Raw genomic sequence first — 15,675 nt, forward strand, 5'->3', positions numbered from 1 at the left:
AATAAAATCCCAGCTCAGGGAGTCAGTCCTAAAAAGTTTTCAGAGCGGGGCGGCGAGGGGCCGGGCCGCGAGAGCGGGTGGTGCGGCAGGGGGCCCTCCGACCACCCCGCCTGCTGCTCCACCCCCCCTCCCGGCCTCCCGCGGAGCCCTCGTGAGCGCGCGCACCCAGGCGCTCCCCGAAACGCACGCGAGTGCCACTCGGTGACCCGGACGGTCCCGGGTCCCCGGGCCAGGGAGGTTCGGCTGCCCCACTCCCCCGCACCCCCCCACCCCGACTTGCAGTCCGCGGACCTCCGCCTCCGCGCCCTTCCCTCTGCCTCCCGCCACCCACATTTCTGCTCGAGGTGTCACTAGCAGAGGGAGGTGGTGAGGACAGCGCTCGCCGGGTGATCCTGGCGTCGTCCTCACTCGGGGAGCGGCAGGAGAGAGAGGGAGGGCGGGGACGCGCGGCAGCGCCGGCCGGGACTGTCGGCGGGGATCGGCGCCAAACGCCAAGGCCCCCTCCCCTCCCGGCACCGGCCGGCCCCCTTTCTGTCGTCTCTCTGCTCCCCCACCTGGCTGCTCTTCTCGGCTTCCGGGCCCCGGGCGTGTGGTGGTGGTGGGTGTGGGTGTGGGTGTGGGTGGTGGCGACGGTGGTGGCTGTGACTCGGGGAGGCAGGGGAGCGGCAGGAGGAGGGGGTGTCCGGGGCCGGGGGGCGCCCTCTGCACCGACTCCGCCCGGCTGTAGGACCTGCTGCTGGAGTGATGGCGCTGCGTGCCTGCCATCCATCCGCTGCCGTGCGCTTTACCGGTCGCGCCTCCCGAGGACCCCAGCAGTCAGGCGGGGATTGGCGGGTGGAGGGGAAGACATTCCGGGTGCGGAAAGGGGGCTAGGGAGGAGCCAGGTGTGCAGGGGCGCCGCAGCGGGGAGCCCAGCCCTGCCTGGTGCAACGCCCCCTCGTGTCCCGTCCCGCCCCCTCCCCCACCTGGCCGAACGCTGGGAGAAGTTAGACGCGCGGCTGCAGGGGGGCTGTCCCTGGGTTTGTATGCCTGCGCGCGCAGCTGCTTGTGAGGGCCCCCGGTTTCTCCTGCCCCCTCCCCCCCACCAGGAGTCCGCCGCGCTCGGCTTCTGCGCTCCTCTTCCGACCCCACGTTCCCTACGCCGCGTGGGTGCCCGCATGTGTACGGCTCCCTCTTTGCACTCCCGCCATTCCTGCCAGCGTCAGCTCCTTCCAGCCACCCTTCCCCCCGGGTCACTATGGGGACGCGAGGGAGAGGGTTGTGTTTAATTCCTGCCTCTATTCAGAATCATGAAAAAATAGAGGGACCAAAGGCAACCCGAGAGCAGTTTACTTCCAACCTTTATTAACGCAGCGTAACTGAAGTTCATATACAGGGAGTATTTCCAGCAAAACACTCACCTTTGAATCAGGGGTCCCACACCTCCCGGCCCCACAAGCGGCAGCTCTGCCTAGAGGCCCCTTACTCAGCATCTCCGGGCTCTCCCCCATTTCCCTGCCCCCGGACTCCATCACTCAATATCCCGTCCCGCTCTCCAGCCCCCTACCCCCCGTTTCCCAGGAGCTCCAGCCTCATCCTTCTATCTGGGGGAGCTGCGAACCCGGCCAATGGCTCTCAAACCGTTTTCTCTGGTTAGGCAACCGTCCCCAAACCTCCCTCTCCCTCCCCAGTTACACTTGTTCCCTCACAGACACTCAGAGCCCTTTCCCCCTCTCGTTTTAGGCGCCGCTGCAAGCCCCTGCAATTCAGAACCAGCTCGTGGTCAAGACCAGTTAGAGACTGTTCGTCATCAGCAGTGGGGCTCGTGAACACCCAAAAATGCGGGGAAACAACCCTGCTCACTCTTCCCCACCCCAAGGTTTCTCCCTCAACTCAGGGACAAGAAATAGACACAAAAGCAGCAGGGCGTCCCCTCCTGGTGAGCGACAGGTGTGGGTGCCAGGCGACTAGGGGAAGTCTAAAATGCCCTTGGAGCCCAGCTGCGCTCAGGAGGGCAGGCTTGGCCAAAGTCTCTGCCCAGGCTGCCATGCCTGACTGAAAGGGTGTGTGTGTGTGTGTGTGTGTGTGTGTGTGTGACAGCATGGCAGGGGTTCTGTAGGGACAAGTCCAGGGGCACACAGGCAAGGGTGGTGCCCCATCCACATTCAGAAAGGGACTTGAAGCCAGCCACACAGGTACACGAGAGGGACGGTCACAGAAGCAGGGTCCTGGGAGGAAGGGGAAAGTCTTCAAGTGGTTTGGCTGAGAGGGCACAGACTCAGCCTGTCACCTGTGGCTCAGCACAGCTGTGTCATTGGGCCTTTGCCAGCCTGACTTCCTTTGGGACATTTGCACGTGGTCTTCAAAGATTCGAAGGCATGGCTGTCAAGTTCAGTCAATCGTTTGTTGGTTATTTACACTCGACGGGGCTGTGCGCTGCGCAGTTGCTCATCATAGCGCTCCAGCCAGAAACGCAGCTCGGAGACCTGATAGCCGTCGGGGCCACGGCCGCCCTGGTACATAATGGTGCCACTCTGGACAACGTAGAGGCGCTCGAAGTAGGCGCCATAGGCCGAGCTGCTGGAGTTGGCCATGGTGTCTAGGACGAGAGAGCAGCTGGGTGCACCTTGCTGCAGTACCCGTGCTGCGATGACCCGGTCCTCCAGGTTTCTGTGCTGCGGGATGCTGTAAGGGGAGTCTGTGGTCACCCAGCCATCGGAGGGGTGCGCTTCCTCAATGTAGATAATGAGGAAGTCGACGTCGTGCTGGTACTTGGTAACCAGGCGCTGGAAGGCGCTCATTCGCGCCATGAACGGTGGTCAGGTGCAGCTGCCAAAATTGAGCACCAGTGGGCGGGTTCCTCGCGCGTAGTCGAGGATGTGCTGGCTCCGGAAGCCCTCGGGCAGGACCACTTCGGAGTTGGGTGCGGGACCGCCCTCATGCGCCTGCTTGAAGAAATCCAACTTCTGGCCGTGCCACACGGCCTTCAGCGACGCCAGGGTGCACAGGCGGTTGTCGTCGGACACGCAGACGGGCGGGTCGTCGGGAGGAACCTCCTCGCCATCACCGGTGAGCTCCACTTCAGGTTCGGGCTGCCCCCGGTGGCCGCGACCCAGGAGATGCTTGCGGATGCACAAGAAGTCGAGCAGCCAGAGCATGAAGGCCGTGCCGAGGAAGCGCGGGAAGAGCACGAGGCACGAGGCGGTCTGGGCGCACAGCCTCAGGGAGTGAAGCAGCAGGGAGCGGAGCATGGTGGCTGCGGCCCCCGAAGCCCCCCGGGACCCGCTGCCTTCTCCCGCCACGCTGGGCCGGGCGGCCTGGCGAGGCATCTGCGTTTCGGTCGTGCGGGAAGCTCGATTTATAGCCGAGGCTTGTATTGGCGGGAGACTCCACCTCCGGCCCCGGCACGCCCCCTTGCAACTTGAGCCCGGAGGGATCGCCCCGCGGCGCGGCCAATGCCTTAGAAATCGCAGGCCGAGGGCGGGTGCCTGCGGCCGGAGGGAGGGGCGGCCGGGCCCGGGGTCGGAGGGGCGGGGCCCAGCCGCGAGGCCAGCTCTCGGGGGCGGGGGACCGCGGCCGCTGCTGCAGCCTCGGACGCGTTGCTGGCCCCGGGACCCAGGCGTCCGCAGCGGAGATCCTGCCGCTGCGCGCGTGCAGCCCTGAGCCCGCCGCCTGGTCCCGGCCCGCGCCCCTCTCGCCGCGCACCTGAGCGGAGCTCCCCGGCGGCCGCCGCGCGGAGCCGGAGCTCCGGTTAGCTTCCCGCGCGCCGCCGCCAACGCCGCCCCCGCCGCTGCTGCTCGTGCGGGGCCGCTGCCCAGGTGCCGCGGGAGCCCGGGTCCGCGGCCGCCGCTTCACTGACCCCGGCTCCCGCCCCGCCGGGGACGCGGGTCGGCGCGGAGGCAACTTTGGGCCCCCGCCGCCTTCCCGGTTCGCCCGCGGGCGCCGCTCTCTTCCCGGAGCCCGCCTGCCCGCTCGCCTCCCGCGCGCGCTCACACTCGCGCCTCGCACACGGCCGCCCCCCGCACCGCACCGCCACGCACACCGCGCTTTGCGCCCCCAGCAGCTGTTCGAGGCCGCCGCGTACCGGCCCAGCCCGGGCCGCGCCCGCCCCGTCCCATCTCGTCCGTGTTCGGCGCCGCGGTGCACGGGTCAGCGGCCTCCGGGGCGCAGCGGGAGGTGCGGAGGGCAGGGCCGGCGGGCGGTTAGCGACCGGCCCCGGAGGCTGGGAGGGCTGGGGAGAGCAGCGCCGTCTCTGCGTCCCAGCCAAGCCCGCGAGCGCTTCGGGTAAGGGGCGCCGCGGGCGCGGGGCGCGGGGCGCGGGGCGCGGCGGCCCCGGGCGGCTCTCCCACTAGGGGTAGCTGTTGCCTGAACGCCGGAGCGCTCCCCTCTCGCCGCCTGCCTCGCCCGGCTCAGCCCCGGCCGCCGGGCGCACCCGTCCCGTGCGTCCCCGGACGTTGCTCTCTGCCCGGGGAACGTCGAGACTGGAGCGCCCGAGCTGAGCTACCTTCGCCGACCCCGAGCGCTGCAGCCGACTCACTGCGGAGGCGCCCGGACGCATCAAGTGCGCGCTTTCAACCGGGAATGTGCGCTGAGGCTTTTAGGGGTGCGGGCCAACTCCCCGAGTCCGTGGGGGCCCTGGTCGGCCCTGCCGCCGCGTCTGACACCTTCGGATTCCTAGCTGAGTGCTGCGCGGGACCGGCGGCTGGAGCTCGGGGGCGGCGGGGCGGGGAAGTGAGTTTACCTGGGGTCCCCGAAGCCGAAGCCAGGAGCAAGTTCCGCTTCACCTCGGTCTGCGTTGCCCTCCGGGGCGGCCTGGGCCCAGTGGCGAGTGATTTGTCCCCTGTCTGCGTAGTCAAGCTGCCCGGGATGCCCTCGTGGTGGTGGGGACTTGTCCCGGGTGGCGGTTCCCGTGCGCCGCCCGCCGTGGGGGCCAGCAACCTAACTTCTTCACGGGACAGCGCCGGCGCTCGCGCCGCGGGCCGAGGGGGCGGCTCGCTGGGTGGGTAAGGCGAGGGCAAATCGCTCTCTGCTGCCCCGGAGACGAATAAACAAGTCCGCAGGAATCAACCTTAGGGCAAGAAGCCCCCAACCAGAACCCAGCCCCCAGCGGGCGCGCGAGTAGGTGCCCGCCGTGGGTGGAGGTTCTCCTCTCCGGTTTTCGCGGCCCTGGCGGGAGCTTCTGCTCACTAAGCTCGCTTCTGGTCCCGTGGCTTCAGCAGGTCAAGACCCCGAAGAGAGTAGAAAATGAGAGGAGGGATTTAGGGGGCTGGGGACGCAGGAAGGTATCCTCTTTTCTCTCTCCCAGCCACACGATTGCTGTGATGCCGGGGGCGGGGGCGTCGGGGGCTGCACAGCCCAGGAACTCCCCACCCAGAGGAAAGCCAGCCGGAGCCCCGGGCTCTTAGGCTCCCACGCTGCCCCGCCCCATCCTGGGTAAGGATATTCCCGTGGGTTCAGGAATTTTCCCTGAGCCAAACATGGCAGGGCAGGGGTCCCACAGGGCACCTCTGAGTTAGCAAATGGTTGCCTTGCCTTGCCTTGCCTCTTTTTTGGAGGTTGGGTGGTGGGGAGAGAAGCCTCCTACTTGGCATGTCTCTGAGAGGAGGCTTGGGGGCTTGTGGTCACCCCTCCTGGGCAGGGGCAACGTGGGGACCCAGCTTTTGTTGAACTTTCAAGCCCTGATTCCTTGATTTTTGCGGGGTACCAGTCTATAGGACCTGTGTGCCCTGTCCCGACCCACACAGGAGCTGGGACAGGGCCATGGCGCAGGCCTCGCCACCCCTTTATAGTCTCAGAAAATCAAAAAGCCACCTTGAGCTGGGAACTTTGCTGCAACCTGGGATCTGGGGTGATGGTGGTGGCAGTGGAGGTGGGGTGTGTGTGGGAGGGGTGGTCTGGGAGGGCTGTAAGACCGGCCCCTCTGGTCCCTCCACCAGCCTGCCCAGCAGAAGCAGCTGCACCCAACCTGGCCCTGCCGAGGCCCAACAGCCACGCTTGTCCCCATCTGCCCTGGGGAACCTGCTTCTGATACTTGGGCCAACAGGTTGCACCCCACACCTCAGGATTCCAGAACATCAGACAAGGCTCTCAGGCCCCTCTGGGTCCCACAGTCCCTTGTGCAGGTAAGGACAGAGCCAAAGTCCTGGTGTGAACTGGCCTCCAGGACGCAGGCCCCAGCTTGGTGACCCTCCCGCCACCACCATCTCCCTCCTCCCTGACCTTCTGCCTCTCCTAAGCCCCTTCTCCTCCCCAAGCAGCCCCTGGGTCCTCCACCCCAGCAGAGCCCAGCTCACTTAGACCTGGTGCTTCCTCCCAGCTGCCCATCCTATCCTGACCTGTCCCAGGGGTCAGCGGTCAAAGCGCTGGTCCAAGGCCAAGACCCACCTGGGACTTGGGGGAATGCCAGACCTTGCCCGGAGGCTAGGCATTGGTGGGCCTGCTGGCTTAGCCCTGGGAGGACCAGAGTGGAGCTGGGGCTGTTCCTCATGCCCCTGGGCCTGGCTATGCCTGCCCCCCTCCTGCCTGCCCCCTCACAGCTCCAGCAGGGGGCGGGCAGGGGAAAGGAAAGGAAGCACAAGTTAACTGGGTCCATTTGGTGTCTGGAAGCAACTTGGGGCAGGGGGAGGGGCAGCGGCCAGGGCCCTGGCTCAGCGGGGGGTGGTTGGGGAGCCTCCTGGCTTCCTCCTGGCTTCCTCCACCGTACTCATGGGGCTGCATCCCCATGCGGGGCTTGCCCAGGCTCTGGCCCCTTTCCCCACTGCCCTGTGTGGGGCTGGGTGGGTGGGTGTGCAGGGGCACAGCCTCTGTCTCCTTCCCAGGGGAGCAGCTCCCATCGCCAGGGGAGGCTGATGCTGAGACTTCCCATGGGGGTTGGGCTGCCCTGCAGGGGTGCCTCCTGAGGCTGTGGGGAGGGGAGGGGCCAGCTGCCCCTGGCAAACCTGGAGAGCTGTGGGTGTGTGCTGTCTGTCTGTGCCCCTGCCCAGCACCACTGTGACCTGGCTGCCTGGGACCTCAGGCCTTCTTGGGCACACACCCTTTGCTTTCTCCCCCTCTGCCGACCTCCTGATGCTCTGGGAATTCCCGGGCACTGTCCGGCCTCTGAGCCGTCACTCATGCCATTCCCTCTGCCCTCTGCCTGGCTACTCTCATTCCTCCTGCTCCACCACCTTCATCTCCACCAGGGCCCAGCCTGCCCCACCTTCCAGAAGGAGCTGAGCCTTGTGTGCCCTCCTGTGCTCTCAGCCGGACGTCAGCCTCCCTCTGCTGCTACAGCCCCGGCAGGGGTGTGTTTCACCATTGGTTTCTGTGCCCCTGCTGCTCAGGCCCTGCTTCTCCCCAGCTGGGACCCTATGCAGTGACTACCATGAACCTGGCACCCGGGACAGGCCCAATAAACCTTTGTGAAATGAGTCGCTGAGTGCAGTGTGGACTTACTGAAAACTCGTTTCCCGAGGATTTCAAGGTATTTTGTTGTGTTCTGTTGCACACTGGCAGCAGTGGGCGAAGTAGGTGTGTCTGCAGTCAAGGCTGACTGCGGTCTTACAGGACCTGTGGCCATGAGCACACAATCCTCGGGAAGTCTCCTTCAGGTGTGCGGTCTAAGGAACCCCTCCACTAGCCATGGGGCTGATCTGTCTCCATCCCTGGGATAAGCAGATCTGCCCACGAGTACCCGGGCCCCCTTGATGTGCTCACACTTGTCATGCTTCAAGAATAATTTCTTCTTTCCAAACTCCCTTCTCTCTCTCCTGCCGTCACCTTGGCTAGGCTGAACAGGTGGACACCCTGCAGGGGGCGGTGGCTGAAGGTTCAATGGTCTGTCGTTGGAGGTGTTCTCAAGACAGCAGGCCTCCGTTCCTCCTCAGATGACAGACCCCAGCTGGGCATCCTTCCATTCTCCTGGGAGTGGGAGAGACAGAGTGGGAGCCAGGCCAGGAGAGCCTACTGGGGCCCCAGGGCCCAGATGGAGCAGTGTTCAGGCTGGGAGAAGGCCTGGGGCTCCTGGTCAAGGGGAAGAGGATTCCTGGGAAGTGATACCCTGGCTACCTGCCATGTGTGACCTGGGCACATCCTGTCCCTCTCTTGGGCCTTGTCTATGTTACATGGGGAGTGGGTGGCTGCTTTCTAATGCCTTTCCGTGCTGTCCCTCTGTAACTCTGAAATATTCTACGAAGTTCTGTAGGATGTGCCCTGCCTCTGCATGCTGCCCTGGGGCTGGTGAGATCCTCACCTGAGGGCAGAAGGCACCTCTGTCTGTGTCCTCATTCTGCGCTCCCCACCCTCTTGCCTGCCCCGTTCCCAGCACAGCTCTGGTGCCCCCTGTTTTGGCCCATCCCCACCCCGTAGACCCATCTGGGCTCTGACTTACTTGTTACTGCCCCAGGTCAGACACAACTCAGCATCCACCATGGCCCTTGGTTCAGCCAGACCCCTCTGGAAGTGGGCTGGTGCCCTGCCTGGGGCCTCTTCCAGGTGCTGCCTGTGGGTGCCTGCATTCTGCCTTGGGATGCTGGGCCATGACAGGCCCTGCTCTGAGGCTGGCTGGGGGGCTGGGGCATCTGGCCTGTCCATCTGTTACTTTCTCTGGAAAAAGCTGGGATACAATCAACCAGCAGGCAGGTATTCAAAGCCCTTTTGCTTCTCCAGGACTCAGTTTCCTCAACAAAGAGATGAGCCTGACGTAAATGTGTTGTGTTCACCATGTCCTGCAGGGCAATGCAAGGTGCATGTGTGGGTGTGTATGTCCCCGTCCATTTACACCCAGCCTTGCTCCCAAGAGCATTTCAGGCCTCTTGAAGGAAGCTGTGGAGCACCAGGGTACCCCCTATGAGAAGAACAGGTGAAAAATTAGGTAAGGGCCCAGGGCCCATGGGGATGTTATAATCCTACTCTTGGGGCTGGTGCCCTGGGGCTGTGTGTGAATCAGAAGAGATGAGGCGAGGCTGCCGGCAGCAGTGGTGAGGAGTGCGCTCAGAGGAGGGGCCTTGCGCGGTGTTGCTGAGGTCTGGGAACGCAGGGTGCTGGTGGGCGGTGCTTGCAGGGAGGCTTAGCGCAGCCTGGGACTGTTTTATGGTGACAGCGTCCCCCTCTGCCATCTGTCCTTTTGGGAGCCTACTGTCCCCCAAAGCCCTGGTCCATGCCAGCCTCCTGGAGGGGTCCTGGGCACAGCGGGAGTCAGGCGTGGTGGGGCAGGGCTGATGCACTGAGGCAGAAGTGCTCTGGGCCTCTCTCCTCATGCCCTGGAGGGTCGTATTCTTCCCCAGGGCCCTCTGGAGTAGGTGGACAGGCTGTGTGGATGCGGCTCTGTGTGTCACCCCAGGACACAGCACTGCCTTTACACTCTGTCTGCTGTGGGCAAGCGTGTGGTCTTGGGCAAGTCACCTAACTCCCTGTGCCTTCATCTTGTCATCTGTGATCTGGCAGAACATTCATCCCCACCTTGCAGGGAGATAACTGTGAAGAAAAGCTTGGTCATGCATGCACAGCCCCTGGATTGGAGTCCAGTGCGAGACAATGCCGTGTAAATAATAGTGTCAACTGGCACTGTGAGCTAATGTTATAATCCTACTCTTGGGGCTGTCCTGGGAACACCTGCTCTTGGGTGCTTCTGGAGCATCTGTCCAGGAGCCCACCAGCTGGGTCCACTCCTTTTCCACAAAAGGTCCTGCTGAGGCTCTGACAGGTCATTAAGCAGGGGGTCTATTTCTGTGAGGCTTTTTGGGTATCAGACACCTTCCTGTCTCTGTCTCTAGTAATTGTGATTTGATAGGAACCTTTAGGTTTGCACATGGCAGAATCTCAATCCAAACTAAGTTGAGCTAAGAAGGAATTTATTGGTTCCAGTCAGTGAAAAGTTCTGAAGCTACACCTTCAGGCACAGCTGTATCCAGCTCCTTGGCAGATGCTGCCAGAGCCCTGCCTCCTCAGGCTCTCAGCTTGTGTCTCTGATGTACCAGCTTTGTTCCCAGTGGATCCCTCTCCCATGTTGGCAAGGTGGTCCCAGGAGCTCCAACTCTTGGGGTCGTTGCAGCACACGTCCTAGCCATCCTGAAAGGAGAGAGCATAATTTATCCATGCCAGGTGTCTCGTTGGGGGGGGGGGGGTCAGCCATCTTTGCTCATATCTGGTTCCACGCCCATCATTCTCACGTGAACTGCGTGGATCATTCGGGGTGGGGAGGGGTGGGGAGAGGTGCTGGCTGATATGGATGCACTGACCTCCCTAACTGCAAGGCTAATGAGAACAGTATCAGCTGTTATTTCTTGAGCGGTTACAGTGTGTGCCGCATAATTCTATCTTTTAAAGAGGTAGGTATTTTTGTTACACCCATTCCAGAGATCAGAGAGGTGAAGTGATTGCCTAAAGACACATAGCTAATGTCTAACTCCAAAACTCACACACTTGCTAGTTTATGGGACATGTTTGGTCAGGGTATTCTGGGGACAGGGGGTCCCACTTAAGAGGGAGAGTGGGAATGGGGTGGCCGGGAGGAGGGGGTGTGGTTACTGGCCTTTCAACAGGGCAGGGGCCCCAGGGAAGAGGAGGTCTGTTGGGAAGGCTGCTGAGCTCCTTGGGGGTGCGCTGAGTCGGATGTGCCCGAGGAGATGCCCAGGATCGGCAGGCAGGGGTGTGAGCCCATCAGGAATGGTAAGGGCCTTGCTTGCCCTCCTTGAGGAGTTTCATGGTGTCGGGTGGTGAGATGGCTGCTGACAAGCAGGAGGGCAAACCACCGGGTGGAGAAGCCAGCTAAGCCCGTGGCCTCCATGACCTGGCCACGGGGGCTAAGCCTTTGCAGCTCCCTGGCAGTTTCAGCATTTCAGTGCAAATACTTCTCTGAGGATGGCATTCAGGACCCTTGAGTGCCAATCAGTCGAGGCCATCCTGGAAGGACTAGGTCTTCCCTTATGAGGGGACTCTTGACGTTGGGAATCTCACAGACTTGATTCAGATAATTGTGACTGCCTCCTACAGGTGGGTGGCCTTGGGCACGTGTCTGAACCTCTCTTGGCTGTGGCCACTCATCTGTGAAGGAGGGTGCTGGTGCCCTCTCTATGGTGGTGTGCAGGGGCTGGGGAGCAGCAGCTGTCTGTGTCTGACTGCATTTCATTTGCCATGTCTGTGATCTGATGGGAGGGGGAAATTCCCCCACAGGGTGTCACCTACACCTGTGAGTGGGGGGTGTGGTAGTGGCCATGTGGCCAGAGTGGACTAAGAGAGTCCTTCCTTGAGCCCACTGATTCCTCCGCCAAGAAGGTCTCCCTGCTTCCTCATTCGCCAGCTGTGGAAATCAGTCTCATCCTTGAGGCCTTGGCACAGCTGCCCCCACTCCTGGCATTCCCAAATGCCTGTGGCTCACTCACTGGCCATGGGCTCCCTGTCTGCCAGTGGTGGGGGGTTCCAGGATAGCTTTTGGATCTGCACCCACCCTCAGGATGACCTCAGACAAGCCCTTGGGTGTTCTGCACCTCAACTGCTCAGAGGGATGTGTGGCACTTTTCAGATCAGGCAGTGTTACCGGCGATTTAGGGACCCCACAGCGCCTCCACCGGGTGAGAAGTCAGCTAAGCCTGTGGCCATCTACTGCCACAGTCCTGCTGGGTAACAAATAACCACGCAGCAATAAGCACGTGGTTCTCACCTGCTGTGGCATTCAGCTGGACCGAGTCAGCTGGACCCTGACCGGCATTCCAGGGGGTTGGCTGGTATCGGCTTACTAAGGACGGCCCCAGCCGGGATGGTGGCCGCCCCACTCTGCTCCGCGTGCCCCTCATCCTCAGCCTGTTATGGTGAAGCCATTCCACATGTTAGACATAAGTCACCCCGGGTGACTATGGGAAGTATGAGCTGTTTTTCTGGCACAGAGCAATAGCTGTGTTGGTTACTCTGCCTAGTGGACGGAGGGTGAGGGGCGCTTCAGTACTTCAGTCAAGTCCCTCCTGTGCGCCAAGGACTGAGCAAAGCGTTTTCACATGTTCGTCCTGTGGTAGGAATCTCTGTCGTTTGCACAGCCCTCGAGCGGGAGCTCTGCGAGAGTGTCCACACCAAGTCCAGGCACGAGGTGGTGTGGCAGGGCATCTGTCCCTTCATCTGTGCAGCCGCTCAGCACCCGCGGTGCTTCAGCTTTCCATCCTGGAGGGGCTCTGGGTCTCAGAGAAGCAAGTGCTGGAACACCAGGGGTCGTGGCTGTTGGCCTGGGGCGGGTGCTGCAGAGATGACCGGTGGTCACGTCTCAGGTTGACTGTCCTTACAAACCTGTGGAAGGCCTGTTTCTTCCCTACCTTGTGGCCAGCAGGACAAGATGCCAATGCTGACGGCAGAGAAGAGACCCCAGTCTGCAGGGGCATGGCCTCCTATGAGTCCTTCTACGACTCACAGTGAACAAACTGCTGAATTTCAGAGCAAATCGTTTGGGGATGTAAGAGGTACTATGTGTTCAGGTTGAGCTGGAGTGGAGGGGGACAGACAGAGTGACCAGGTGGCTGCCCTGTGGGGAGGTTCTCACAGGGCAGGTCCCTAAACATCCTCACCCTGGTGTCCAGTGATGTCCTAGGTTGGAAACTTCTCCTGGGGGTGCCATGGGGCCTTGGAGGGAGGGCCATGGACAGCTTGGCCTTGCCAGGCCCTTCCAGGTGCAAGCTTGGGGGTTGATGTGTCCATAATTCTGAGACATGGACCCTAGGAACCCAAGACCCCCAAGCCTGCCATGGGTACCCATAGGTGGGAGTGGCTGGAAGGTGGGGGCCCACCTGAGACACAACGCCCCCATGGGAGGGACTGGAAGCCCAGGAGGCCGGGACCCGCCACAGGAAGCTGTGGTCAGGGGTGCCTATGGATGGGCTGAGACCAGTGTGGGGAGGGAGATGCCAGATCCTCATTCTGGAGCAGATTTTGAAGGGGACGGGCTGGGACGGGTTTGGGTAGGTATAGGTGAGTGTGTTGGGACAGAGGGCCTGAAGGCAGAGGCGCCCCGTGGGAGGCCACCAGGCCCCTCCCCGCCCTCCCTCCGTCCTCTGCCGGCCACCTCCTCCCCTTTCCCCAGCTCCCCTCCCTCTCCTTCTTCCCCTCCTGCATCCCCTCCACACCTGCCCCTCCCTTCCTCTCACTCGGTGGGGTGGGCAGTCCTGCACCCACGGCCCTGTTCCCTGGGGCTGTCCCGGGGGCTAGAACATGCGCACAGTGACGACGCCTGCGCCTTTATAGCAGGGCACTTCTACGACCAGCGTGGGCACAGCTGTCCCGGAGAGGGAGACTTGGGGGAGACAGCCTGGAACTCCCTCCGGGCCAATGGGCTCCAACGTGCTGCACCCGGGAGCCCTACGACGGCTGCGCCAGGGCGGGACTGCCGACCAGGGCCTTCGGAGGTTGCGGGCCCAGAAGCCCATCGTCCCAGGATGGACATGGGCACCTCCCCAAGATCCTGCACGGGCCACACCCCGCAGGTCGTGACCCCCAGCGCCCGTAGGCAGCCCTGGCTCTGCCTGGCTGGTGGTGGCCTCGGAGGGATTCTCGGGGCACCTCTGTCCTCAAGAAGGGCTCTTTGGAGAGGAAAAAAGAACACATTTCAACACCTCCAGATTCTGAAAATGGATTTCTCCCAGGGAAACAGAGACTCAGGCTTGTTCCCTTCCCCGAGAGAGCCAGGAAGGCGGCGGGGGAGCCGGGGGAGGGGTGGGGGGCGGAGCCAGTGGGCCGGGGGGGCGGGGATCCGCGGGCACCAGAGCGACCCCGATGCCCGCCGCCGCTGGCTGTGCGAGCGGGCACCACCGCCCCTCCCTGGCCTCAGTGTGTCTCCCTGTTCAGTGGGGGACCCTCTTCCTGCTTCCTAAGGGATCCCTTGGATGTGTGGTGGCAAAGCAGCTCTTGGTCTTCACCTCGCCGGCAGGATGAAAAGCAGCCCCCAGTCCAGGGTGACGACGTCAGTGTTCCTGAAGGACATCCCGGGGCGACGGGAAGGGCCAGCAGCGTGGGGCCCTTGGGTCCTGACAATTGCTGGTTGCCCCAGACCCTTGCTATGTGGTCTCAGTGAAGTGATCGACCTTCTCTGGGCTCCCGTTTCCTCTTTGGTGAATCGGGAGTGCGGATGTCCACCCTGCGAGGTCCCCGGGAGCCTCAGCGGGGACGCGGCGGAGGGCCAGGTGTAGTGCCTGCGCCCGGGGGCGCCCTGAGTGCGGGGCGGGGCATCTCTAGGTGGCGGCAGGGCCTGTCTGCCCTGGGGGTGGCCCGGCCTTGGCGCTCCAGGGCAAGCCTCCCTCCCTCACCCATCTGGCTGACAAAGGGTCGGGCTGCCTCCCCCGGGCAGTCCTCCCAAAGCAGTCAGGGTAGAAGCTCCTGGCTTCAGCGGCCACACCGTGCTCTCTCTCCCCGGGGACTTGGAAGCTGCCTCCTCGTGGGTTTCTGCGCTTCCACTCTCCCTGCCTCATTTCCTCCCAGAGTGACATTTGAAAAGCTGCTCCCAGCTGCCCACGGCTTCTGAGTGATGTCCAAACTGGTCGGCCTCCAGGCGGACCTCGGCTCCCCTTCTCAGTTCCGTCTCCTGCTCCTGCCTGCACCAACCCAATGCTGCACCCCAGAAACATTGTGGCGGGACCCTGCCAAGAGCCAGGGCGGCATGACAGACACCCTTAGCCTTTCGACAAAGGCGTTGACCAGTGCTAAGGGGAACAGATGCCACTCTGGGCTGAATCAATGTCAGGGACTCAGACCCTCTGCCCCCAAGTTCACGTGGAACTTGTCATGTGGAACCACAATTTCTCCACAAGTGCACCACCTGCAAGTTTCCCTTCTTTGGGAGCTGCTTTCCACGTCGCCTTCCCAAACCTAGCAGTCCTTCAAGGCTTGGCCTGATGTTGCCCGCCCCCCGCCACCCCCAGTTTGCCCTTGCTTTTTACCACGTTTGGGTCACCATGGTTCTGGGAGGCGGGGGAGATGGTGTTCAGTGATAGAGATTGCTAATTGCCCCCAATATTCATTCTATTCTCTTCCTAAAGTAAAAGAAGCTCCAAATTTGAGCTGGGCACATAGCTGTCCATTCACGTTCTCAGCCTCCCTGGCAGCACATGTAGCTATTTGACCAGATTCTTGCCAATGACATGTAAGAAGTGACCTGCGAAACTGCTGGGTCCTGCCCCTGCAGGGAAGACAGGTGGCTTCCCTTTTTCCTTCTCCCTGTTCCCACTGCTAGATGACACATACGACAGCAGGTGCCGGAGCAGACCTGTTGATTATGGGATGGAAGCTGGGTGCTGAGGGTCACAGAGCAGTAAGTTCGGAAGAACCTGGGTGGCCACCACATCAGCCCAGATGGCTGAAGCTCAGGCTGTTACATGAGAAAGGGGGGAAAATCACCCTTCTAACTGGTTGAATCTAGTGGTATTTGGCATTTGTTACAGCAGCCAAAATGTATCCTAATTAGTACAGCTCCAGACAGAGAAGTTGATCAACTGCAGAATGACTAAGTCGGTGGCCGGTGAGCGAACCGCAGCCTGAAGACTGCTTTTCAGAGCCGTTGGTCTCTGGGGTCACAGACGGGGGTGTCCATGGCTTTGAGTGCTGACTCTGCCACACTGTGATTGTGGCTCTCTGGGCAAGCCACACAGTGGGTCAGCAGCTCAGATGCCTCTTTTGTGACACGTGGGCGACAGCCACCCACATGCAGCTCAGATGAGACCGTGCGTTTACAGGGCCTGATTTCAGAGG

The 15,675-nt window shown here is 62.2% G+C and overlaps 1 protein-coding gene across 1 annotated transcript; it reads right to left on the reverse strand.

The window, feature by feature from the left end:
• Positions 1–1,322: 1,322 nt before the first annotated feature.
• Positions 1,323–3,729, reverse strand: DIO3 (iodothyronine deiodinase 3). The gene has a single exon (XM_017651518.3). The coding sequence runs from the start codon at positions 3,306–3,308 to the stop codon at positions 2,394–2,396; it is 915 nt and encodes a 304-aa protein (XP_017507007.1). The 5' UTR covers positions 3,309–3,729; the 3' UTR covers positions 1,323–2,393.
• Positions 3,730–15,675: the final 11,946 nt, after the last annotated feature.

This window comes from Manis javanica, chromosome 8, assembly GCF_040802235.1.
Source record: "Manis javanica isolate MJ-LG chromosome 8, MJ_LKY, whole genome shotgun sequence".
NCBI classification, from domain to species: domain Eukaryota; kingdom Metazoa; phylum Chordata; class Mammalia; order Pholidota; family Manidae; genus Manis; species Manis javanica.